The sequence below is a fragment of the Scatophagus argus genome, chromosome 7 (genome assembly GCF_020382885.2).
Source record: "Scatophagus argus isolate fScaArg1 chromosome 7, fScaArg1.pri, whole genome shotgun sequence".
Lineage (NCBI taxonomy): Eukaryota > Metazoa > Chordata > Actinopteri > Scatophagidae > Scatophagus > Scatophagus argus.
In genome coordinates, this window is record NC_058499.1 from 6,278,151 (window position 1) to 6,305,784 (window position 27,634).

The 27,634-nt window shown below is 42.1% G+C and overlaps 1 protein-coding gene across 2 annotated transcripts in view; it reads right to left on the reverse strand.

Annotated features, from left to right (window-relative positions):
* wnt7bb (wingless-type MMTV integration site family, member 7Bb) overlaps positions 1-8,141 on the reverse strand; it is a 32,185-nt gene extending 24,044 nt beyond the window's left edge. Inside the window, exons 1-2 of one of the 2 annotated variants that reach the window (XM_046394862.1) lie at positions 7,527-8,141; positions 136-362 (exon numbers count right to left, since the gene is read on the reverse strand). In XM_046394862.1, the coding sequence (XP_046250818.1) occupies positions 136-362; positions 7,527-7,597 (298 nt within the window). In that variant the 5' untranslated portion in view covers positions 7,598-8,141. Of the gene's footprint in view, positions 1-135; positions 363-4,979; positions 5,432-7,526 lie in introns of those variants that run through there. The other variant, XM_046394861.1, reaches the window with a different exon arrangement.
* Positions 8,142-27,634: the final 19,493 nt, after the last annotated feature.

Sequence of the window (27,634 nt, forward strand, 5' to 3'; positions counted from 1 at the left end):
AAAACTTGCTCAGTGATAAACATATGCTTGCTCAGCTAAAGCTCAGAAGGGTTTTCACAAGAACAGCCATACACACAAATACACAGACAAGCGCATATTATTCCTTTTCCTTTTTATGACAAAACCCAGACTGACCTACTCGCAGCTCCTGACCGAACACTGTCCTTTCTCCCAGCGCCGAACAGTTCCAGCGTCCATATCGGAACTGGTACTGACACTCATTGATGCCCATCTGGGCGCCTTCGCCCACAACAATGATGGCGTCCGGGCGGCTCTGGCAGATAGCCCGCTGGCGAGGTGCCAGCCCGGGAATCTTGTTGCAGATGATGTTGGCACCCAGAGCCACCACCGAGGACAGGGCCCTGCCAAAGTAAGAGAAACACATGCACACATGCATTCAAACACACACATAAATGGACACACAGACACATGCGTGACAACCATGCATGCATGGTTGCACATACAGACGGACACACACACACACACACAAACACACACTCAGTTAGAACTTTCAGAGGATGGTCAGACTGAGTCACTTTTGTGAGACTCTCCAGAACAGGATTCAATTTGACCAATGATTGATGCATGTTCCATAGTGAACTGAAAGCTGCACTGCATGAAGGTCTTGCTATTTAATGGATTAGAGGTAAATCAAAAACCTGAAAACTTAATCCAACATAAAGTTTAAAAAAAAAAAAAAAAAACGTACAACTCCCAAACTTGCTAAAGCAGACCAGGGAGTGAAAACAAGATGCTTATTTGACTACTGACAGTGCGGTTCCAGGCTGGTTTGGACGGTGGCACTTTGAGTAATGAGTTGCGGTTTTTGTGTTAATCATTAGGTAGCATAGTGGCATGAAGAACTGCCAGACCTGACTCCTTCGCAAATACAGCGTATACACTTGCTTAGTGTCTTGTAATGTACGTAGATTTCAATTTTTAACCGAATGTCACACAAAACATTATTTCTAATGATCGTATGATTATGTTTTTGAAAGTTATTTACAATGTAAAAAGCTGACTATAAACTTCATGAGAGACTACTGTTACTTTTGCCTCATCCTAGGAGTGGTGTGCATGGAAAATATGTAAGGTTTCCAGCGCTGGTTGCCTTAGTTTGTAGGGAATTAATGTGCTGTGTAGTAAATGACACACCTCCTTCTCAATTCTCCTCCGGGATATGATAATAGGGATGTGATAATATCAAAACATATGTTTAAGACGGCTTTGCAACCACCGAGAAAGCCAAAACAGATTACAGCTAAACAAAGTGCTGACTTTCTCCATGACTCTGTTTATAGCCCTCGAAACCATGTAGATACATACTTTTCAAACATGTCAGGGACAGGGAGCCATAAATGAGCATGGAGGCAAACGCGGGCTTTGAAGTATGACGTCGACCTCCAAAGGCCTCACCACAAACGGGGCAAACTAACGCAGGCAAGTTGTGTGTCAGCGAAAAGCGACGGCGGCATAAGAGGAGTGAAAAGGAGGAATGTGTGAGGGGGAGACACACTGAGAGAAAGAAACAGACACAATGACTTCTGTGGATTCTAGTTCACAGTGATCTTGGTAGGAGAGGCCTGACTAAGAACAAAGATATGATCGCTGATTAGAATATCGTACTCAGACAATCATGTTCCCTTTCCGCTGGTTGCTTAAGTTTTTCCACAAACATGGAAAAACATAAATCTCAATTTCAAGCACTTCAAATAAATCCTAACTGCAGTGAGACACGTATCTGTTACCAGGCTGTGGACTGCACACATTCTCCTGGTCTTCTCAGTGCAGTCAGGGGAACATGCTACAGTATACAAAAGGGAAAGTGCCATTGTGCATACTGTTGATTTAGCAAACGCTGCTCTGAAAAAAGAAACACGAAAACTAGCTGAACTGAAGATTTTTTTTTTCAGCTACAGTAAAGATGTCAAGATGTGTATTTCTAAAAGACATTAATGAGACAAAGAGCATAACTCATGTTGTTCTGCAAAACATGTCAGCTGGAGACTGCAGCTTCCAACTTATACAACAGCTAAAAATGAAAACTTATTCAAGAAGACAAGAAATGCGTCAGGCGCGTTCAGTGACTGCAGTAAAAACTCAGGCCTGCCGCTTTGCTCTCTCTGCTATTAAACAGGCTTGAACTCCTCTGACCCTCTGCGACCCTCTGCTGTATATGCGGTTATTCATGGCAACGACGACACAAAGTATGTACGAACCAAAAGGTCAGGCTCATTAAGACAAGTAACTGGAGAAATTCGCTGTGTTGCATAATGAACACTATGGGTGAATGGAACTGGGGTGTGTTTATATAAATCCAACAATTATGTCATTTTATATCTTTGATATTTTCAGTGCTAACAGAACACTGATGTTTCAAAGACTGACAAACAGAACTCCTACTAACTTCCCCTCTTGGCACTTTCTCATGTCATTCACCTGCTAATTCACAGAATCACAGTCTACCACTGGCAACCTAAACCATCAGACAACACTAAACAGAGAATTCCAGAGCTAAGCTTTTAAATCCCTGAAATCATCAAAGTGCACAAATGCGATTCTGTTTGTTTAGCGTATACTCTGTGTGTGTACGCCAGCAGCTTGGGGGCAGCTTGCCCAGGGAACAGATCTACCATCAGACAGACCGCCAGCAGAAACTCTAACAGCGCCTGGAAATGTCACAGAATTTGTCTGTTTAGGTGCTGCAGCTGTTATGAATAAACGGCAAGTTTATAAAGAACGTGGAGTCAGGCATTACGGTAATGATCTAATGTATACACTGATGCAAAGTGTGCAGATTGATCACTGATGTCATTCCATATTAATGCAGCTGTAATAAAGAGATGAGGCTGTATTTTTGTTAATTGTTAAGCAACAGGTGGGATGAATTTTTGCCAAGTTTGAGCTTTGCACAGACACTCCAAAATGCAATTTCAGGGGCCACAGTATGTTTTCATCCTAAATTGTACATTGTTGGATTGACTGAGCGTCAATAAACTGGCTGTACATAAGGTGTTTGACACCAACACCTTCACTCCTCAATCATTATCCTTCAGAATTTTAGTATTTCCAACCACCTGTATTATATTAAACAAAACACGTGTGGTGTGAGTGAAAGAGAAACACATCACACCGAACATCAAACATGTCAAATGTCAGACAAACAGAAGCCTCTGTCGGTTCGACCCGACAATTTAACTCGATTTCTTTGGAAAAACTTAATTGTGAAAATCAAATAAGAACCATTGTGAGCAGTGTGAGGAGCTCACACATTCTGTTACAGGGTAGTCTGCCCTGTAGAGTAACTACAGTCTGCATCAGGGCATACAGTGTGCTCACAGCCACCTACTCCATCACATGGAACACTTTGAACCTAACTGACACACTATTAAGCTCCCAGGCATGCATCTTCTACCAAGGAATGCACTCACAAAAATGCCTGAGAAACAACTTTAACTAAGTCAAGCGAATAAACACTCTTTCCAAGAGCAGGAAATTAACTGTTATTTTAGGGCTGAATATGATTTTCCCCTTTTGCTGCTCATTTACAAAACCATGAGCAGTGTACTGAAGGTGTTTAATTCATAAAAATCCTATTTACATCTGTTTTAAACTATATCCGCAGTCGCACGCTGGTAAGGCCAGAAATTAATAAAGCCAAGTGAAAATGGTCAGATTATTGTCATTGGAACATTAAGTGTGAAATTCTTCCATATTGGAGTTTGAGGTGTGCAGCGGCCCATAAGCTCTACATGGTCAGATCCTTTCGCTGGCGGCTCATTTGCCACCCACAACTCCACAAATTTTACACTTTAACACGCCAAAAACATGAGCTGTGTAGCTCTGACGCGTTGCATTTTGAATCCATTAACTTAGTAAATGTTCTGCACAAAACGTATTTTGTGGTTAGTGCTCAACCTATAACATAGTTGAATAATCCAAACAAACAAAGGTATGTAATTTTAATGTGCCGGCCATCACTAAACTTAGCAGTGTAGCCCACTTTTAACAGAAAACCAAAAACCACATCTATTTCAGCATCAGGTTTGGGGTCTCCGGGCAGCAGAGGAAGGAGCGAGGGAGCATGGTCGAGTAATTATTTTGGAAGCTTTGAGAAAGCCAGTGTTCTCCTGCAAGAGTAATTTCTCGTTTAATTCAAAGCCGCAGCGCATTACAGCGTCAATCACATGCACGCTGCAGCCACACATTCTAAGATGTGGATTCAAATGATAACATCGAAATACCGAGAATTAAGCAGAGATGAGGTAATGCACAGAGATAATATTTCACACGCTCTGACAGGTTAACGGGGCTCGCATGCGTAAAAACTGCCCGTATTGTGTAAAATTCTCCTCACGGGGGGGAAAAAAAGACGGAATCTCAGCATCCAATTGTCTTGAACATCTCTGCCACTCTGTGGCCAAAACGAATCCATGTAGCAGTTACCAAAATGTTTTGTTTTTCTGATCTTACAAAGATAATACGAAAGCGAGACAGAAACCATCACTGCTTACTCACAAGACGTGTCAGCAGACGGCACATTAGCGGGTTCAGCTTTTCACCTAATTAGTTTATTCCCACGTGGATCACTTTCCCGGCGACGTTTCCACTGATGAGTGCTCTCTACGGGGTTTTACGCTTGTATAACATTAGGAAGCGTATGAAAAAAATAGCCTAGCATTAAATCACATTTACTGCGTAAGATGAAGTTTCGCTACGCCTGCTCCCTGCGCCGTTCCAGTAGGATGACACCATATTAAACAACTTCAAATGAAGCTCCAATGTGTGGACGCGGAGAAGTCAAGAAATTCATCTCAGACCCGGCTTTTAACGTTTGGGGGGGAAGAGAAATACAGCCCGTTGTCCGGTAGGAAAGCTGCACGGGAGTAAAACCAAACCCGTGCGTCTTTGTGCTGCTAAGGATGAGCGCGCGCACTCTCTCAAGTTAATTAAGGACCCCGTTAATTGGCTCAACTTACAGGTAGCTGCCACTCGTCAGGATCAGGAAGATCTGTGGATAATAGACTGACAGCAGTACACTGCGCGACGAGAAGATGATCATGATGACATTGAGCAAATGGCCACGTTCGGATTGAGTGAGACGACGCGGACAGGATGAAAACTCCGTTTAATTCCCGGCTTAAAGTCCCCCTCGCACAAAATCAAAAAAAGGTGCTGTGCGTCTCCGTATCTTTGGTGCGGTGGCTCTACGCAGCTCCGAGCTCCCAGGGCCGTGTGTGCGCTGAGATTGGCTCTGTCATCTCTCAGCGGCGGAGGCTGTTACACAGTACTGTGGGTTCCCGAGCCGGAATGATGATGGTTTTAGGGATTCTGCATGGCAGAAAAGTACCTCTCTCCGCTCTCATGAGAGTCGTGCCTGCCATTGGGCAGGGAGAGACACTGCTATCCGCCCACTTTGCCGCAACGGGACAATAGGGTGACACTGATCCGATCCCAGTTGGACGTGCAGGTTGTTTCATTCATCATCATCATTACCCCCCCCCCCCCCCCACCCACCCACACATCTCCTCCCCCCTCCTCCTCCACCACCACCACCACCACCACCCATTCGACCAAAAAATAAACAAACAGACGCTGGCTGCTTGAGCCTCACACCACCATCGCAGCTCCATGTGCAAGAAATCAGCACATTTCTTTGGCAGCATGTGTCGTCCTAAATCAACAAGTTGGTGTCATATTAACGTGAAGCCTTTATAATGTGACAGTTGTGATTCCCGTAATGTCTCTGAGTGGCTGTCTATATTAAAGCGAGAAAGAGCGTCGTGATCCTTCTAAAAAGACATTTTCGTATCCTCTGTGATATTTCTGTATTATTGTTATATTATTCTTGGGACCTATGCAGTGTTATGTCCTCTGGTAACAAGTTTTCCTATAAATTTCCCTGAGAGGCACAAACCATCTTTGTGGTACTCAAATATGAGCTTCAGTGACCTTATTATTTCCTGTGGTTACACTATAATATTCCTATAGGCGTCTATAACATTTCTGCTCTGTCTGCCTGTCTGGTGCGCTCTGATGGTATTTGATGAGCTGGACTCAAATATTCGTTTTGTGGCCCTGCTGTAAAGTGGTGTAATAATCTCCTCGGATTGCTAAAGGTGAAGGAAGGTATAAAAAAATGTAACTGCTGTTGCCAGAAGCTGGATCTGCGCAGAGGCATAAAATACTTGGGCAGATTTTGTCGCAGAGCTCCAGTGAGTTTAGGGCTTTTATCGCCTCAGCATCGTGACTCTCACTCAACACCTGCAGGTTCCAGTCATTGTAATGAAGAGGGTACCATGAAAGATTTATCCAGAGTAAAAGGATGGAAGGAATGAGCTAACTCCTCAGGCTTAGTAAACACGGAGATGGGTGACCGCCCCCCCCCACATTGGAGGTACTGTCATGCGATATGAGCATCTGTCAGTTACACGCTTCACTCCGCATGAGGTTCTCACAGTGAGGGCTGACACTCCTTTTTTTTGTTTGGTTCATTGTGGCTGCAGAGGAAAGAGATCATCACAAGAGCTTTAAAGCTGCATGTACTTCATGTTTCATTTTCCACTGAAAATGGTCTGCATCATACGGTGTAGTCTGTAAATATATCAGTTAACGACTTCCAATTGTTTCACGTGCACGCCGGGTAATATGGATGATAATAAGTCATACTGTCATTTGAGGGAATTAAATAACTTGTGCTGATTTGGTTGCCTTGCCCACCGACTGCATCTTCATTTGGCAGGTAAGAACTGTCGCATACTCACCTGTCTAACTTTGGGTCTCAGTTATATTTTATGCATACGTTTCAGTGAGGACACCAACTAAGTTGGGAATGTTTTTTATTCTATTATTCGGCAAATGGACTTCATTAGAGAATGTAAACATTAAGCCTGTTTACATTCACGCTTGCACGGCGTCCAAACAACAAAATCTTCCCTCGTGGCTTCTCGTGAGACTGAATTGGCCATGACGCTATGATGTGAGGGTCCTAAAATGTGAGGCAGGGGCAGCAGCAGGAGTGGATAGAAGTCCTGTGTTTATGCATCAAGGTGAGCTATTGCAAAACAGGTAAAAGCTCCGTCTGGGCAATGGAATGTGGAAATACAACTCAGTCTGCCGCTATTAATGAAGGTATGCAGGGGTGAGCTGGATCTGGAGCAGAGACAGCGGCTCAAATTATCTTGTGCGACAAAGGAGCCGGAGTCTCATGAGGTGAACTTGATAGCCCTCTGACAGCGAATACGAATCGATCAGATTGCCTGTTGGCATGAGACCTGATCTGCCACATTTACGCACAACACATTCCCCAGGTGCAAGTGTTTGGGTGCAACCATTATTTTATTTTTAAGAATGCACCTGCTGAAAACTGATTTTTCACATCATGCTCAAGTTTGAGGTCAGAGGGCAGCCGATGCTTTGCTGTTAAGAGCCTTAACTGTCAAGAGTGTCGCAATGAATTTCACATACAGGTCTGCGCATGTGAAGAAATCAGTCTACTCGTGTAATCACAGGTAATAAAAACTCACCCAAGTCTGAGGTATATGATGCCAAAACACAGGAACACGTAGAGACTCCGCTTTCGCAGGGGTCTGTGCATGATCGGTACCACTTTGTCCAGAGGCCATGCACTGTAACATGAAGTGGTCACGCTTTCTCTTTACATGGGCAGCTTTCCTAACCCTTCCAGATGCACGTATACCGCCTATTTTCCGCGACGCGAAGCTGGAGCGCCTTTGAAATGTTCGACCGTGAGAAATCCATGGTCCAGCAGTACAGGTGAGATGCTGACGGCGACCTGAAAGGGTGGCTAAGAACTCCAAAATGAAACTCGAGAGAGGGTCGGACTTGAAAGGTGAATGAGTTCTTGGAGGAAGTGCCTCCTATTCGTCCTTACTTTCACGGTAGAGCCTAATTAGCAATTCCCATTTGCTGCGCCTTGCAGGTAAAAAAAAGGGAGGAAAACAAAAAACCTGTTGCACTTAAAGCAGTGCCCTGTCAGTCCCGCGGACTTGGCTTTTTGAAAAGCTTTGGAACATCGCTCTCGATGTTTCTTTTTGAAGACATCTTAAACTCAGTCCAACGTTACTAACTTACAACGACCAGGTACTCTAACACAGGTAACAAAAGGGCTACACGCCTCCTCCTCCTCCTCCTCCTCCTCCAGCATGGATATTCAGGGAATGGGACGGGCTTCCAGTCTGAGCTCAGCACGTGTAGTTGTTGTACAGAAAACTGAAAGGAACGAAGCGAAATGGCCTTTTATAGGCCTGTTGCCCAGGCGAGGCTGGTGCTGCTCTTCGCTTGCATTGCCCCACCAGTATGGGCTCCCCGGATGGGCTTCACCACAACAGTAAGCCCCATAAAGTCAAAAGGACAAGGAATGGCTTTCCAGCTGTATGAATAAAAATTGCCATTGCATGACTGATAATGACTAATAGTAATGAACTGGCGTCATGATGAGTGTGTGTCAGTGAGGTTCTGTCTGTCACTTTGATTAACAGCACAATGCACGAACAAAACAACACAAACAACACATCAACATTACCATTTCTTGGGGCTTGAGGCAGGATGATGTGAATTTTGAACAGATGTTCAGAATACAGAGTCAACCCCTTTGGGAGCTATATCATTTGGCTAAGAAGACTCCCTCTGGTGGCAACATACCGTACAGAGATACAAGTCTGCACTGAAGTGAGACTCCTGCATGGCAGCCCTGGCACAATCAGCATTGAATAGTTTTAAGTTTTAATCTGAATGAGGATAAAAAAAAAAAAAAGAAAAGCATTCATGTGTGTTACGGTTGAATTAAACTATTGTTACACAGCTGGATGTTGGATAAAAATCACCCACTTTTTGTGAGCAGCTTAAGGGTTCAGTGGCTTCAAATCGAAGTGCAGAAATTTCACTTCATGTGCATCTACTCATCATTGTTTTCCAGTGGATTTGTAGAGTTGTTGGTGAGGAGAAAATCTAATACTGTGTGAAAATGTAAAAAAGATAATGCTATTTTGATAAATCGCTCTGGTTTTCAATTTTTACCACCCACCCCTTTTTTTATTGACTTACTTACATCAGAGAAATTTGTCTTTCTGCAGCAAATGACGCTCCTCTGAATACTTTTCTCCTCTGTCTGGCTAGTCAGAAATCTGAGGGACCCCGTTCTCTTTTCTTTAAATTTTATGGTCTTAGTACATTTTCTGAAAGGATCACATAAACCGTCAATTCAGTATATTTCCAAGAAACGGCATGAAAAACGACTAACGTGTTGTAATAATGATGGCATAAACTAAAATTACAGACATGAGCTATCTGAGCACAGAGACTGCTGGGCTGTTGTTGACCACGAGAAACAGACAAAACCGCAGAGACCTTTGTTTCAAGACATCCCTGCATTGTGGTTTCAAGGCCTTTTCCTTCAAAACATGCCCATCAAAATTCCAGATGGATTTTAGAAATAATGAAAGTCAACATGCGGGCCCAGGGTGACATAAAAAAGACATGTATTTGATGTCTACCCTGTAACAGATGGTTTGTTTGTCCTCAAATGTACATGGCTTGTCGTTGAGGCCTGGGTGGGGATGGTCCTGTTTAGTTTAATTAAAATGTTCAAAGAGCAAACACTTTTTATTAACCCAGAATGAAGACAATTGACCACACCACAGTGTGCGTCAGCATTATTTGTCACCCGCCATTGTCATTACAAACACGTCACACTCAGCGACGCTCTCTTGTTGTCGGCGCACACGTTCCTGTGCACGCCAACAAACATCATCTGTCTCTAAGTGTCCACGCATACAGTAAGGGTGCACGCAGGCTCACAAATCAAACCGTAGACACACGAGCGCTGGGGACACACACAGAGACTTGCACGCGCTCACACACACACACACACACACACACACACTGTAGCACTTGGGTGGTATGTGGAAGATCTTGTGACACACTGTTTATTTAACTTCAAAAAGCTGAGGCAGGGATGAGAGCATTTGGGTCAGCAAGGACGTATCAATCTGAGTAAGTCATACGGCCACATCACTGCTTGTGCTTTATGCTGAATTACAGGCCATTGTATTTGAAATATTTCCTCTCGCAGTCTCCTGAAAGGCGGCCACTGTCCTCCTTGCTCCGTACTTACCCTCTTCTCAGTCTGCTCCATTACTTTAATGACTGTCAGCCAAACTTTTTCAAGATTGCACCATTGTGTATCTGTTCCTTTTCATCTGCATGCACTCTTCCCAAAATGTAGAGGGGAAAATGTTGGGAAGAGAGGGGGGAAAAAAAGAAGGGGATCAAATTTTGGCAAGCGTGGGATGATATGTCGCACTGTCTTTTTGAATATTATTAAGTACTCTTGACCGACAACTAAATAAGAAAACCCACCGGTTGCCCATGTGTTTGCATAGGAGCTGGTTCAGCTGGAAACAGTGAGAGGGCTGAAATGCAGAGCGTGCCAAACCATGGAGTGGCGTCTGGGGCTGGGTCCACCACATCTACACTGGGCCCCAGGCAAAAAGGGGGGAAACGGCTATTATGCACTCGCAAAGTCCCCCTTTCTCCATCTCCGTCAGCCTTCTCCCTCTAACTCTCTGTTCTTCTTGATCTTAACACTTCCCTCAATTAAACAAGCTCAGATTTAGTTATAGGACACGACGCGGTGAAAGGAAGCAGGCCCAGGGGAAGAGAATGCACAGAGGTGCACTGAGGGAAAGTGACCTTTTAGACGTGGATGTCGTACGTCTCCTCGTACATCTAAGTGTGGGGTCAGAGGTTAAACCAGCTCTACCAGTCCTTCCAATCTGACCAATGGGTTTGACCTTTTCCTCTGCCCAGTTGGGTCCACAGCTGTGGATGGGGAAACAGGGTGTGATCTGATTAATTCCTCACCATGCTCCCTGATATGTAAGTTCCGTGGTGGCTCATTTGTGTGTGTGTGTGTGCACATGCAAGCAGATCTGCCAGGCTGGGTCCACGTGTATCCTGTCCTGCTTCTTACTGGCTGATTAGCCCAGGCTGAAATGCTGCGCCATGCCCTCTGGATGGAAAGAGGGTTGGCCTGACTAGTGTCCGACCACTTGGGGAGCTTGTACAAAGTTTGAGCTGAAACTCAAACCTTCAAACACTAATTTACAATGTTGCTATTTTAAATGGGGCTCGCTTCTTAGCACGGCAGTGAGCCAAACTGTCATGGGTGTTTTCCTGATCGGGCCAGGGCTCCAAGACAGAACAGGGAGGCAAGATCACTTTACCCAAATCTGACAGTCCGGGACACCGCGCCAAAAGCTCTAGGCTCTATTCAAGAGCACACTCAGTAAAATGGATGAAATGGCTTAGAGGAAAGAAAAGAGTCCAGTTTCAAGTTGGAAAGGCCATAGAATGACTGAGATTAGAATTCATTGCTACTGTGGCATGTGTCTAGACCCGGCTCAAGAGTAGAACTACAGGGTGAAATTGGCTAATTTTGTGGAGGTAGTACTATACACATTATACCTAATAATGACTGTATGTGACAGTTCAGCAGATATTCTGTTAGAGCACATCCCAATGCCACCATCAGAAATACTTGCTACACAAGACAGCATAACTGATGCTTTGTTTTTGCCTGCTGCTGAAACAATTTTGATTTACAGGCTTATATTTCCTAATGAGCCGGAAGCACAACGAAGTACAATCAGAAAAATATGTGCGTTCCCTTCAGTTCATGCCAGTTCAACAATTAAATGCAATCCGTTGTTGAATTTATGATTTTCAAAAGTATGTTTTGATGAATCTTTTCAGCTTTTCCTAACCAAATGTCAGAAACAATAGACTGAAAAAATCAAAATAGCAAGTTGACACTGTGTGAGGGATTGAACTGAAGTAACTTCCAGAGACCACAGTATCATCGATAGATTTACCCACATCCAGACTTTTATATGTAAAAGCAACTTAAAGTCCTCTAAATCCCAATGAGAAAGTCATGAACAATCAGTGCTGCCTTTTCCTCCAAACAGATTTGACTGGTCTGACCGCTCTGAAATGATTTGTTTGCAGGTGGCTGAATTGAAATCAGATGGACATGAGGCCATTTGGGCCACAGTTTGCAGATGCACTCGTCCGTTGGAATGATGTGTTGTGTCCTAGGGACACGCGGTAGACGGTGGAGTGCACTGAGTGTTACTGTTGTGTTATGGATACAGCCCAGTTTAAACAGAGGACATGAAACGACAAAAAGCGGGAACAATGAATTTCATCACTTAAAAACAAAAAAACAACAACAAGAAAGAATGATGTTAAATACATAAACCGCATTCTGTCTCCTTGGTCAGAAAATGGAACCCAGGCATTTACATTCACAATAAAATCTGACAGACATATGGCTTGTGTCTGTACCAAAGGCCCCAGACCTTGTGTGCAGTGGAGCGAATACAAGCAGTACTCTCTGTTGGCCTCTAATAAGCCTGAGGATATGAGAAAAGGTCTGAGAACAGACAGAGTCCAAGTCAAGTTGCCACTTTGGATGAGATTTCATCTGAAAAATTAATATCATGACATGTTCCCTATGTCCAGAAGCAACAGTTCAACTGGATAATTGCTGTTTTGTTTTCAAAAAGACAGCTTGACGATGAAGAAAGGCATTAATAAAGCATAAATGATACAAAACAGTAAGTTTGAGGTTCATTTTATGACATTTAGAGTGCTCCTAGCAGTCCAACATAACCTATAGTCCTTTCAATAAGCATCTCGCATCATTGATTCCAGCGAATATTGGTCCCGTTGGCCGAGAGCTATTAGTGAACGTTCTGAGCGTGTTTTGCCTCAACAGGCAGGAATATGGATGAGATGAGATTGCAAAACTGAATTAGGTATTAACTTTCCTCTCCTTTTGAGTAAACTTTGCGGACACATCAAATGCATGCTTTGACGCTGGAGTTTACATACCTGTGAAAGTTAAACAGAGAGCATTGACTTAGGGTGTGGCTCCATACTTGTATCTGACCGCAGCTATGGACAGGCACAAGCGCATGTGCATGTACCTGTGCACGTGTGCCCGCACACACACACACACATGCAAACCTCACTGTGAACAGCTGGGAGTGTTTGCAGTGCGAGTGGGTCGTTCGTTCACCTCTCTGTCTCGCACAATGACCCGTGCACTGTCTGTGTTTGCACTGCACCAAGCTCAAACAGTGTTCGTTTCCGTCCCCTTGCCGTTCGAGCACACTCTGAGGCTTGCTTTTGTGAAGACACACAGAAACCCAGAAAAGGCTTGGCCTCAGGTCGCACTCAGAAAACAGGGGCCAAGTTCATTGAGAAATCAACTAGAATTTCAGAAATGCACCTGATACATGTCGCCCCGTGTTTTCCCCTCTGGCCATTGATAATGTTTTGGCATTCCAATCAGGGTCACAGAGATATCAATCGTGTGCTATTTAATTTCCTTAACAATGGCAGTGACAAAGACAAACCCGGTGTTGGGAAGGAGCTGGTGCACCAAGTTCACAAAGCCAGTGGAAGCTTGTCCTCACTTTGGCTCTCTGCTGTCTGTTGTAAAGAGGTTAATAAAAAGCATAGATAAACAATGAACTCCAGACTGTCTCCTCAAAATGAACAAAAGGCATTTTCAAAAGAGCAGTTTATTTTATTATCTCGGTTAACATCATGCATTACATGTACACTTAATTTTTTTTATTATTATTATTTTTTAAGTCACATTCAATAATGGCAGGCCTGACTATTGCTTGCGTCTAATTTCTCAGAATTTCATTACTCTTGTGATGAATCCCACATAAATCACTCTAAATGAGGGCATCAGCTAAATGTCTGAATGCCTTTTTTTTTTTTTTTTTTTTGAAGTGTTTGGCTATTCTCAATCCAGTTCTGCATATGCCATTCCACTCAATCCATCCATGCTGTTTATCTTCAGCATTGTGTTTGGCAGATTGAGGTTTCTATACCAATGGGCTGACATGTTTAGATATAAGAAGAGTGGTTTTCCCGTTTGGCACTGTCAGTGTGTCTTTTCCTATACCATCCTGACATCAAACACTCGGTATGTAATATGTAAAGGCCATCTGTGGCGTTTTCTCCTGCTCACTGATGGCTTGGCAGCTGTATAGCAAGGTCTAATAATACCGGCCTGATAGACTGTGGTCTAAAGAAACGGCGCAAAAATGTTTCCTTACAATGCAGCCTTTTTCAGGAGGGCTGATGTGAAATGATACTCAAGCTAGATTTGAGGTTGATATAAGGGAGCAATTAGCTCGAGCAATCATCCTTCAAATCACATTGTGGTGCATGCCCAAGATTTATTATGAAATGTTGATATTTCTCCCTGCCGGTTTAAAGCACGTGAAATAACTGGTATGTTTTGTCATGTTGCTGTAACATTTACCAGCTGCACAATGCAGCTGAACATTTTAGAAACTTTTCTTTCTTTTGTTTTATTAGACCATTAAAGTATTGAGCATCATCATCATATCATCAAAAAAAAAAAGAAGTTTGATAAGAACTCAGGACTTCTGACTCCAGGTCAGCTTACTAACGTTTTCCAGAGCTTTTACATCACATCTCACAGTCTTCCTCAGCAGATGAACTATCAAAGTGTGGGAATCATTACCCTTGAAATCATGAGACTAAATGTCCATCAGCTGATGAAGAGTTTGAGATGCAGGTGAAAGCTAGTCGGAATGAGTTAGTGCTGAGCAGTGGCTGTCGTCGCCGTGGTAAACTCTGTGTTAAATTTGTGACTGTCTGCTGTAAATGAGGTTGTTGTGTTAGAGCTGGAGTAGTATGTTCAGCAAATAATAGAGATTTGTGAAAGAGATATTGCTTATTGCTACATGTTACAGTAGGAGCAGAAAGCTGAGCATGATATTTCGTCATACTTCCATAGTCTTATTTGTTAATTATAAAATTGCACTTCAGGTAAAATTGTTTCTTAGCATCCACAATTTCAAATGACCTGTGCACCCAGTAATGTGCACAACATTATTCCAACAACTGAGGAACCAGTTACACTCTGACCTCTGCTTCTGCTTCTCATTCTTTCCTTTGGAATTACACGTCTTGGCCTGTGTAACTTTGCTTATTGAGTTACATGTTACACATACCCCAGCTCAGCAGAAGCTCTGGGTTTTGAAATATTTCCCTTTTGATCAGCTTGCCCACTTGTTAGCGTCTTTGCTTCGGCATTGCAAATCCCTGAATTTTAGTGGGATTAATGATTAAACTGTGCTGTATTCATATTTCATCAGCATACATGTAAGCAGCTTTGTTTTACTTAAGATGTCATTGGCACTGTGTTTCATTAGCATTTCTTTTGTTATTTGAATACCTCACCAGACACATTTATAAAATAAAAATACATGACTTTATTTGTCCCAAATGAATATCCCTGCACTCATTAACATGTGAGTAAACTCTGTAGTCGTTATCAGTTTGTATGTCTCCTTTGTGTTTCTGAGCTGGACCTCCAGTTTCAGGTGGGTTCAGAGTGTCCTGGGCTTTTCTGGCAGCCTCGGGTTGGGCCTGGCATCAGGCTGCTTGTCAAACACAGGTTCTCTTTGTTGTGTCAGCCACACACTGGACCTTGCAGGGGCCTCACACACACAAAGGAATGTTTGGATGGATCCATTACGCTGCCACACACACTCTGCTTGTTTGCCTGTTTGACTCTACAACAGTAATCTGACATCTAAATTGGGTCAGGGAGGTTCTTGTAGTACTTAGAAGCTGGACAGTGGAGAGGAGGCAGCCAGAGGAGAGGAAATGTTAGTAGTATGGTTAAATAGTTCTGTGTCAATAGGTCACAGTCAGAATCTCTTAAATTGTCAAGAACAATCAACGTAGGAGACATCGTCTTAGTGACACTTGTCTAAAGACACTTACTCTCTGTCGGTCTGCATCCAAACGCAGGTTGCAAAGGGCGACCAGATGTCACAGAGACTTTCATGAGCCGAAATAAAAATGAACTCCTTATAAATATACTATCTGAGGCCTGAAGACTGTTTACTTCAACTTCATCTCTTTCCAAGCTCTTTCAGGGACATGAATCACACATAATTTGCATGCGCAGTCAACACAAACTTTATTTCAACCCTCATCCTGCTCCTGGCCTCTGGGTAACCCCTCACTTTCCTCCCTGTGTGTTTGGGTCTCTAAAAGCCCACTTTGTTGTGTCTGAGCAATGAAGCATCTCAGTGAGCAACGACTTCCTGTGAGAAGTGACTGCTATTTCAACTCCGAAGCGCTGGGCTGCCTGCGGTTTGTCTGTCTGTCTGTTGGTCTGGGTGTCTGCCCTCAAGCTTCCCCTCAGTGCGTAGAGGAAGAGGACATTTCCTTGGAGACAGAAGAGTGACAGCCAGCGCCGCCAAATCTAGAGCTCCCCGCCGGCAGGCTCAACTCCACTGGAACTGCAAACAGAGAGCATTCTGGGTTGTTTGACTTCAGAGGTCAAAGAACACCATAGCGTTCCAGTGGACTGTGGGCTCTCCGATGTGTTTGCACTTTCTTCCTCCTCTCCTTCTCCCTCTGCAAGTCTTCTTCACATCCTCCTCGGTCCCTCCTTCTGTCTGGTCTCAGGGTTTTTGGTGAAGATGACAACAGCGGCTGGCGGACACAGAAGAGGAGCCATCCTCCATACTGAGGTCTGAGCCATTACCTCAGCCGTCACCAGCATGACAATGATATTTTCAGTCAAAGCGTAAAACCCATTATAAACTAAAGCTGCAGGGACATGAAAGGCTTCCCATTTGGTTTTATTTTACTGTGGTACAACACTTTTTTACTACATGCATTCCCTCAGAGAATTAAAAGAACGTCTCCTTTGTTTGGACTGTCTTATAAAAATTGGGCCAAGTGTAAGAGTAAAAGTCATTATCAGCTTCTGATTAGAGGCTGTTTTAAGTGTGGAATAACAATGTAATGGTCTTGTAAAATGCATTTATATGGAAGATGTTAGCATGATTCTAAAGAAGTCCCAGATGACATTTGTTGTTTGCAATTAATTAATGAACAAATGTGAGTGCTTCAGTATCTAGGAGCGTTAGAGCTAATCAGAGGGGACAGAAAAGGCCCACGTTTTCATAGCAGCAAAGTCAGTCGTAACGCAAGCAAAAGTGACTTTTTGAAAAACAGAGACCGAAATGGCCTTCCGTTCCCCACATGCTGTGCTTCTCAGTATTTATTTTATTCTTCGCAGAATTTATTTGTTTTTGGTCAAATCGGCCACCTCCATATCTCCTGGAGCCAATATTACACTCGGGAGTGTTTGGCCTATGAGTGGATTAGGACTTTTCCATTGACCAGCGGTTTCCAGAGGTTATAATCTTGCACCCTGAAGACAGATTTCCCGTTAAGCCCAGGAAAGCTGTCTGACACCACTTACTGGAATCTGGTGGAATTTGTAGCAAACGCATGCTGGCAGAGATTCAGACACACGGAAAGCTCAGAGAAAGTGGCAGATAGCAAACGTGGACAATGCAATTCTTCTTTTTCAACCAGTGGTGCACGAGGGTAATAAATTTGTCTTTCCTTTGTCTTCATTTAGCTTGAACAGAGTAATGACTCCCAAACGTGCACAGTGCTGGCGCCGCATGCTGTCGGACAGATAAATCATTCATAACCAAACAATTAAATATATTGAGGGATATATTGGTGGTTAATGGGTGGTTGGATCCTGGCACTCCTGTATGAAATTCAGACTTGACCGCTGTCAACAGGAATCTATTCGAATGATGATGTCTTTGGGAATCACTGCCCATCTGCATGTGGTATCATAAATTAGGGCAATATGTCAAAGAATCAGTTCAGTAAATTACAATCTACGTGTGATGTGTCTGAAATATTCTGTTCAGAAAAAGAGAGTTCTTTGTTATCTGATCTGTGCATGACTCTACCCCCCTGTTGGAGCCATGTAGTAGAGACACGAGCAGATCACTTTTCTGTTTTGACATTAAAATCTGCTGCCAACTCTGCCAGCATTATCGTGGTTATGGATGTGAACCAAATCTTCATTTTTTGGTGTCCAGTTGTTGTAAAAATATTCACATCTTGATGCTTTTGTGATTAGATAGGCTGCCGCTGAGAGACACTGGGATAAGCTCGAAAAACAAAGTGACAGCTGAGTCTTCCCAGTAGATGGAGACAAAGTATGCAGCACAAAAAGGGCTTGTGCCATTTTGATAGTCACTCAACTCTCAGTCTCCTTCAGATCACTGTCAAACAAAAACCTGCACAGAAAAGACATGAAGTTGATTAATGATTCATTCTTTATTGATTTTCAAGTGATTTTTAATCTTGACAAGAAACTGAATTAAAGGCAGACTAAGGCAGAAAAAGGCGTAAAAGCACGCGAGAAAGAGGGATTGTTCGCTGACTTGAATTCTTCCTGTGTATAAAATCTGATTGTGTGAGCTTGTCTTCCACTCTGAGCAGTGTGGACACCCAGCAGAGGGAGTTGTTAGACAAGCAGTGAGGCAAGAGTGGGAAGGATGTTCTTACAGTCCCTCGTAGTAGTGAAGCCAGCGGAGCCGGCCCGCATGGAGCCGGGGTCTGACTGTCCCCCACTTCCTCCGCCATTTTAGTTGCTGCCATCTTTGCAGGAGTGCTCAAAATCAGTGATCACAGCGATAACGAAACATTCCAGCAGTGTGGACAAAACAAGGCTGCGATCAGGTGAACATTAGCGACATTATATTTGTGTATCTCTTAATCATCCTTTATTGTAATAACTATCACACATGATGGTTTTTCCCATGTCAGACCAAACTAATCATCCTTGCACTTAAAGTTAAAGTTAAATGCTAACTCTCCAAACGGCCATCAGGTTTTTTATTCTGAATCTGAAGTCTTTTTTGCAGCGTTTGTCTTATTGTTGAAGTCACCATTTTATTTCACTAAAATAATCTGTTTATCTGTAGTATCTCTCTGTTATTTGCTGAGTGAAAATCACATATTTTCCTCCTGACTTTATTAATCACCACAAACTTAAGTTGAGACACATCTACCAGCTGGCTAATGGAGGCCCAGTCCCTGCTTGCACGCCACTGCACACATGAATATCATTAATAACTTCATTAGCACTTCCTGACTACAGCGAACCCTACAGCAGCTTGGATTGCCAACTGGACCCTGTGTGTGTGTGTGTGTGTGTGTGTGTGTGTGTGTGTGTGTGTTGGGGGGGTCTCTCAACTCTTGATTGCACACCACATTCTAGATTCAGAAGAACACATCCTCTCCTATTCCAGGCCCTCCCTGTGATTGAAACAGTGTCTGGCTTGGACACCCCACACTCCCAGTCCACCAGGCGTATCGCTGTACAGTAACAGTACCCCTATTAACATTCAAAAAGAGCTCGATCAAAGATACACTTTGTGCCCAGTGCCCTGACTCAAAGTGCATTGCAGTGCTGGGTTCTGTTTTAGAATGTAACACGAAGCACTTAAACATCAAACATATGTAAATACTCTGTGGAATTGTACAATCTCAGGCCGATCTTGACCGGAATCAATTGTCAAAGCTGTCTCCTCTCGTAGCACGTGGCTTGACGTTTAAAATCTGGAATATATAGTGGTGCAAATGACTTATACATACTGCATAGTATTCACCCAACAATCTGATTATTCCCCCGTGAGGAAATGTCATTCATGTCTATGATTGCTTGGAGGAAACTTTTCAAACATTCTAGAGAAGAATGGTTTTCATAAGGACCGTGTATTAAGTTCAGAGGCCTCTCTTGTACAATCACACTCCTCCTTTAAGAGCAGGAGAGTGTGTTCCCCAATCAGATTTCTTCAACCACTTTCAATGGGGGCAATAATACATCTAACCTTTGCGCTATAGACCACCATTGTTATGCAAAAAAAAGAAAAAGAAAAGAAAAATCAATGAACCACACCGTTGTAGCGAATGATCTTCATTGTAGTGCTCAGATTATTTTTTAGTCACAACAAATAATGTAACACTTTACTTGTTGAAGTAATTTAGTTATGTTTTTAAATAAGCGATACATTCATTTTAAAGATTTACCATGTTTCCTGTGTCTGTTTCTGTTTGTTGAAGCATGACATAGGCTCAGCAGACTACAAGAGTCCATGTTTATTGTTTCCATAAAGGCTAGCTAGCTACTCTATGGTTCTGCCCAGTTTGCTGTCAGGTTGTTAGCAGTCAAAGGGCTGCATAGTTTCCACCTGCCAGGGAGGCTGCTGTGATACAACTACATCAGACTCAGTGAACTCAGACGGGACAAGATGTCTAAATAAATCTATTTAGAAAGAAAAGACAGGCTGTTGAGTTTTATTTTGTTTCTATTGAGTTTGAAAGTGTGTTTTATGCGTTAGCAAGGGAGTTAAGCCAGTTTTGAGAAAGAAACTTCAATTCAGAAGATGTATGCTTATATTTTTCTGTTTAGTAATGGAAATTCGGTAAAGGAAATTTTGCTTTTTTGACATTTTGTGATCTTATTTTGTGTATTTGTCAGGCTACGTACAAAGGTACTGCCGCTCTAACACAACTCCTAGCTGAAGCTAAAGTAGCTCTAATAAACCACATTTCTCGGTTGGTAACGTTGTAAAGTAAGTTTTTAATAGCAGTAACCTTGTAATGTAACACGTTACTCTTAAAAGTAATGTTAACCAAAACAGGTCCCCAACAAATACACTTTCAATCTAATTTGAATAACATTCACTAAAACCCACAATGCCCATCTTTTTTTTTTTTTTTTTTGATAAATTAGTAAATTAATAAATGCTCTTGCTAAATGAGTGCACATATGTAGTTTTAAAATAGTTGTGTTTCAGTATGGACAGATAGGTTTCAAGTAGTTCTGTGTGACACAGTCAGGATGGTGAAGTCAGAAAGTATCAACTAACAGACTGCTGGTTTTCATCTTTGAGTTGTTGACAGTAATAAAAAATATATGGTCAGCCTTATTCATTAAGGCTCAGTTGGGACAAGTAATCGCCAATGGGTTAATGAGATCTGTGAACATGAGATCATCTCTAAGACAGCAAAACATATTTTAGAAGTAAAAATCAAGGAAAAATATAAAATTGTTACCCTATTTGCAATTTGTCTATTGTAAACATGAACCACAGTTTAGAGACTTTATGGATCTACTACTATACGTAGCGTAGTTGTGCAGATTAGCGTTCTGTTTGCTTCCTATCTGATCGTACTGTTTAGTCACTGCTGATTGAAATGATGGCCAAACGTAAAAAATATAACCCAAGTGGTAACAAATTGGAATTGTTCTTTAATATCCTAGAAATTTACAATATATGTACTTTCACAGATTAATTTTACTTACTCCCTTGTTGTAAAAGTTTACTCAAAACCTCTCCATCTGGTGTTTCTGCATGTATCAGCAGGCACCCTAATGCAAAACTACCAGAAAATATACAGCCACTAATGAGATGGTCTATTCCCAAAATGCTTCAAAGGTTTTTAGAAAGATAAAAATCAAGATCCAGTGACCCGTTAAATTACGTTGATGGAGTGTGCACCAAATTCCCTACCCTGTGTACAATCAATCTTTGCTGCGTCCAGACCAATTCACACCTTTTAACAGAGAAGAGCCCAGAGCCATAAAACTACTCGACTCTACTGCTCGCTGCACGTGTCAGCTGCACTGCTCGAGCTCCCTTCTAATCATACGGGTCAGATAGAAGTTCAGTGAGTAATATACACACGTGCCAATTTACACCGATCTCCTTCCTTTGCTACATGTTTTAGTTATCACGCAGGGTTAGAATTTACTCTTTAGCCTTGTATTTCATCAAGACAAATATTCTGTGGTCTTTACACAGCAAAAAGTGAATACAGATGTATTTTAAACTTCAAAATGAGAACAAGAGCCAAAACAACATTACAGAGAATCTCCATGAGCTCTTTTTGATTTATTATGTCTGTTTCCCCTTAAATCTCAGTTGAGCAAAACTTTTTTTTTTCTTTCTGGTCAGTGATTCTTTCACTCGAGTCATCTCCACTGTTTCAAATTCATTTCCCGCCCCCCTTGCCTCTTCCGGCTCTGTCATTGGACGAGATAGCTCTCTGTCAGTGATGCATGGGCCGGCTCTCCAAAGCAACTTTGTGGTGATGCCATTGCAAAGCGACACAGGGGTGGGGGGGGGGGAGCAGTGTGCTGATTCAGCCTGTGTGCAGAGGGAGGGGTGAAGGGAAAGAAGGAGTGACGCAGGGAGGGACAAAACAGTCTCCATGCAGCAGCAGGAATGTTTTCAGCACAGCTCTGTGGCCGAGAGCTGTGCCAGCATTAGTGGCGCAAAAAAATATAGAAAGCTTGATTTCAAGTGGTGATACGGTAAAATACTCGAATGCACCTGTAAATAGTGTTCTGGTCAATGAGCCCTATTTTCCTTTCCACACATATGTGCATTTTTGTCAGTCCTCTAGCTCTTAAAAATCCTTGACCTTGCCTGACCCTTTAACATTCCACCACAAAGGACATGATTGTTCTGGTCCTGGAAGAGGACAATGCATGTTTATCATATCTTGGCACAGTGGGAGGTGTAAGAGATATACAGTAATGGTATTGTGCAGTGGTCAGCGTTGACTGCTTCATGAAGTGCACTGTAAGTTCTTTGAGGTCACTTACCGTAAAGGAAAAGACTATGTTGTGTTGTGATAAACCTACAAGTGTGACTATTAATTACACTCATGTCTTTCCTGTTGCTTTTCTTAGCTTTTTTCACAGCACTGGCATTTAGTGAAGAATGTTGTATTTGACTGACTTTGCAAATGAAACATCCTCCTGCCTTTGAATTATGGGACTGCATGCCCACAAAACAGATTTTGCGAGTGCAGAGCAGCAACACTGTGGATGATATTGGTGGTCTGAAGTGTGAGGCCAACACGATGGTTTCATAAACAGAAAAGCAGAATTTGTCATGGTTGCTTCTGACAGCTCATGACAACATGTGACGAATAACACATGCCGTGTGGAGTAGGAGAACCGCAGCAGGGCTGTGTGTGGATGGCCCCACCAGACAGTCTGAAACGAAAAGATCTTTTGGGTCAGCTGGAGGGATAAAACCCTCGAATGGAGACGATCCAAGAGCACTGACGGGGATCAGATGCGGTAATGCCCAGACAAACAACAGGGCCAGGCCACATGAGGTAAACATTAGATGCCACATGCAAAAATCATTTGTGCACTGACACATGCAAACACACCACACAGGAAAATATATGCACATAATGAATACAGTAGTGAAAGCAATGTACAAATGTGCAGTGCAGTTCTATTTGTGCTGCATGTATTTGTATGAGTATAGCAACAGGAAAAAAAAAAAAAGGTTCCTGCTTTATTTTGATATTTGAATCCACAGCCAACTGTTTTTCATTTCCACTGGCTGGGGTGAACGAGTACATAGAGTCCCATGACCGAAAATACACAGCTCATCTGAGTGTGTTATCAAAGCCTGCCCCACATCTTGTTAAGGCACGTCTATCTAAGCCTATCTAAGCCTATCAGTGTGCTCCGAGGGAAAACAAACAAGAGCCACATGCACACACCTAGAAAAGCACTTGGCAGCATGCGCTCTCATCCTTTCAGACCTGTCCTTAAAAAGCAGGTCACAGGTAAATCGAGGGGAGTCTCATGTCTTGTTTGTGTCCCAGCATCTCTGGCCTTGGTAGAGAGTGTCAGACTGACCCTCATGCAGAATACAGCATATGGGCAAGCTTTTCTCAACAATAATAGGATGAAGTGCCAGACATGAAGTACCACGGGTGCCCACGTGAGCACTTTACCTGAGATGACCCTTCTCCACATGAATGTGACTCAACTCACGGGCGTTGCTGCGGTTTTTATGCCTCCTGTAATAATGTAACATGACCTGCTGTGCACCTTAGACTAAGCCACCAGCTGAATGGTTTGCACTAGAGCTTGACAAGATGGCTATTAGTTGTGATTTTTAAGTTGTTGTAATTAAATTCCACCCTGTGGGACCTTTGCCTGAAATAAATGTAGTACATCTTGGAAAAAAAAAAAGAATTTTTTTAGAATACTACTCATAATCTATTTGAAACTACTGATTACTTGAAACACTAGTCCTCACTTTTTATGGTACAATAGAAATACTGGTAGTAAGAAAGTAAAATAGCAGTAAAAGTAGAAGTGAAAATATTACAATGTCTAATTTGGACCAGATACTGTCAACTACAACTAACCTTTGTCTTGACAAGCATCAGGGCAGCCGTAGGACAAAAAAGATGCTGCATCACAGAAAAAAATAAGCAACTATAATTAAAAAAAATGTAATTAAGTCATTAATTACAGATTACATTTTAGATTATGTTTTCAAATTTCAAAACAATGAAATCATTTTCATATGCAGCTATGCCAAGTATGTTCTGCTGTCCTCTCAGGCTGCCAGTTTTGTTAATGGTGACTCAACTAATATTTGTGTTTTTGATGATGATGATGATGATGATGATGATGATGGGGGTTTTATTCCCTTATATATATATATATGTATATATATATATATATATTATTTTATTTTTTACATTGCTGCCATGTTATGTCATCAGTATCCAAGTACATTTCAAAGTTCTGACCACCAAATGCTTTCAGTGAACTTTAGGTTTGACTGAAATATTTATGTTTTTATTATTTATGTTTGCATATATTTATGTGCAGACTGAGATCTGACAGGTAGAAATGGAATGCAAGGGAAACTTAATGCACAGGTTTAGTCCCAGAGTAATAATAACAGAACCATCTCGCTGTCAGATAATATTTATAAGACTACCCACTGGCTCCATTATCTTCAGCTCATCGATTCACCCCAGAAAACTTCCAACAAACATACTGCTGCAGCATGGAAGAGCTATTTAATGAAACTGCATCCATATTTATCCATATCCATATTTTTTAAAAATTCCATAAGAATTTTTATTTTGTATGAAGTAACTGCACCACAGTATGTTCTGTGGTTATGAAAATCTGTCCCAGGGTTCTAATCATGTTAGAATAATATTATTAAAAAAAATAATAAAGTTATCTAAATACATGCAAGGCTGAAATAAGTTCAGTATTAAAGGACATATCATTGGCTGATATGATTGGTTGGGTCACCCTGAGTGTTCGCTTTCAAAGGACTTGAGACTTGCCTTTTCATATGTGAGGCGATTTCCAGGTTTCTCAGACATTTTTTGGTGGCTTCCCATGGAAAACAAGCTGATCAACAAAGAGAGGGAGAAGTGGCTGAGGGGTTCATTTCGCAATCTCCCTGTCGGACCCATTTTGGCTGTCAGTTGGCCGTTTGATGAGTGGATCAGATAACCTTCTCACTGAAAAGATGGTGTTATGGATCCCTGTCGTATTATTTTTATGTCAGAGAGACCCTATATTTCCCCACAGTTTAACAGTCTCTTGGCATTAGAGTGTTATGAGTGACATACAGTACCAAAGCCAGTCCTTTCCAACATAAGCTCAAGCGATGTAAAAGCAGTGAGAACTGTTTCAACAAAATATTGTGTTCCTCTCTAAACACTGCTGTTCATTTGATACAGACCCAGTTTCACTTTAACATGCAAGCTCCCAGAATTTGAGATGCCTGATGAAAGATAAATTATGAAAATGGAAAATGTTTTTGGGGTTCTCTGCATTGCAGAATACTTACAATATTAAGATATTAGCACATATCAGCATAACATGCTAACATGTGATAGTAATTTTACTAGCCAATTAAGTTGGGAAATAGCTCTATAATTTCTCTAGATTTGCATGTCAAATATAATTCATAATTTGCTGTTTGGTTTATTGTATGAGATCCTAGTAGTATTCTCTTAAAACATAATGGTATGTTTAAACGGCTAAAGGTGTTGCGCTATTTGTGGGCTGGCGTGTATTTTTTAAAGCTAATACCTCAGTTTTTGTAATCATCTTACAGTCCATAAGTATTTACCAAATTTCCTTTTTTTTGTAACTGAAGACACACCTTCTGAATGCAGTCAGTTGTTCAAACTGTAAGTGAACCAAGACTTTAATGGAGCAGACTGCTGATGAGTGCAAAGCATGTCTGTTATAAGGCTTTACCTCAGAGGTAGCTGCTGCACAGTAACTTGAGCCACATTAGCTGAGATTGGTGGTTATGTCTTTTCCATGTGCTGTTTTTTGGTCTTGATTAGACCTACCTATTTAGGGTTATAGTCCTCCTGTCTCTTTCCTCTCTTCCTCTGTTTTGGTTTGGGCTTTGTTTTTGTCTCCGTTAAAGGTAACTAATCTAAAACCGTCTTTTCGCCATGGCCGTCATATTACAATACAGCTCACTAGATTTGCATCCCAATTTTGGCCCACAGCATTGAGCATTATGATAAATGGCTGCCAAAGTAAACTTCATCCTGGCCATTCTCATGAGTAAATAGAAAGACCGGTATTGGTGATGCAGCAAACTCATACTTCATCTCTAGTCAAACATATTTTGACTTGAAATAATTAAGAACAAATGGCAGAAGGTTAAACTGTACAATGTGAATTTCAGTATAGGTCATATACGGGACAACAAATATGTACAACAGGAGACATTAATTATGAAACCGAATGAAAAATTAGCTAAAAAGTTGTAAAGCGACATTAGAATGATTAGCCAAATGAAAACGAGGAAGAGGGTTTCTGTAAATAACACCTTGCGTCCAAAGAACCAATACTACAAAGGAGATTTTTCAATACATCGGTGTGGTGTTTATGAAAAAGCCGTGGGAAAGGTAGTGGCATGTCCACCCAACACATCACCGTGAACTGAACTAATTGAAGATTATGGTGGGGAGTATGCCATGCCTCTGCCAGCAGATAATCCCTCATCAGCTGCCGTCTGGACTCAGAATGAGGAGTGCATTTCATGGAGCGACTCCCCCCATGGAGCTGCAGAAACTGAGAGGCAGCCCTGTTTAATTACCGGCCCCACTAACAGCACTCGGAGCTGGTGAAATACAGAGACTGGGGTGGGACAGTGGACTGAGGTTTTGGGAGTCTTATAGGGTGGGGGGTGGGCGAGGGAATGCGTAACCCCCTAACTGTGGAAAACAGGAACAATGAGATTTTGTTTAGACTGAAGGCTCTGCAGCTTTGCCTCAGTTGCCATTGTCTCCCAGGCTTTTTCTTAAGCCCTCGCAGGTTACAAATCCAGACGCATATTGAGTCATTCATGCATCTGTCAATGACAGGGTGAAGCCCACGTAGGGACTCCTGCTGGGACTTTAATGAACATGTTTTCCTAAGGAGGTAGCTCTCAAAGTTAACAGACTAGCACAAGCGAGAATGTGAGAAAGTTAGCGACAGCCAAGAGTTTGAGATCTGGTGCCAGTTTCTGGTTTACAATATTGTTTGCAGAATTTTAGGGCTTGTATTGTCAGTAAGGTTGGTGGTCTGTGCACTATGAAAAAGTACTGAGATCAAACGTTAGCTTCAAATTATTCTCTCGCAATGCTCAATTTATTCATTACTGCATGATTTATTAAAAAAAAAAAAGTCCCATTTTCTCAATACAAAGCAAATGGAGGCCTCTATTACAAATATAAAGTATAGAAAACAGAAATGGTGTCCAAACACGAGTGAGAATAGTCTCTTTGTGCAAAGTGGTCTGATTCAGAGGCTGGAGGGTAAACAAGGAGAACTTCAGCAAAGCATTCT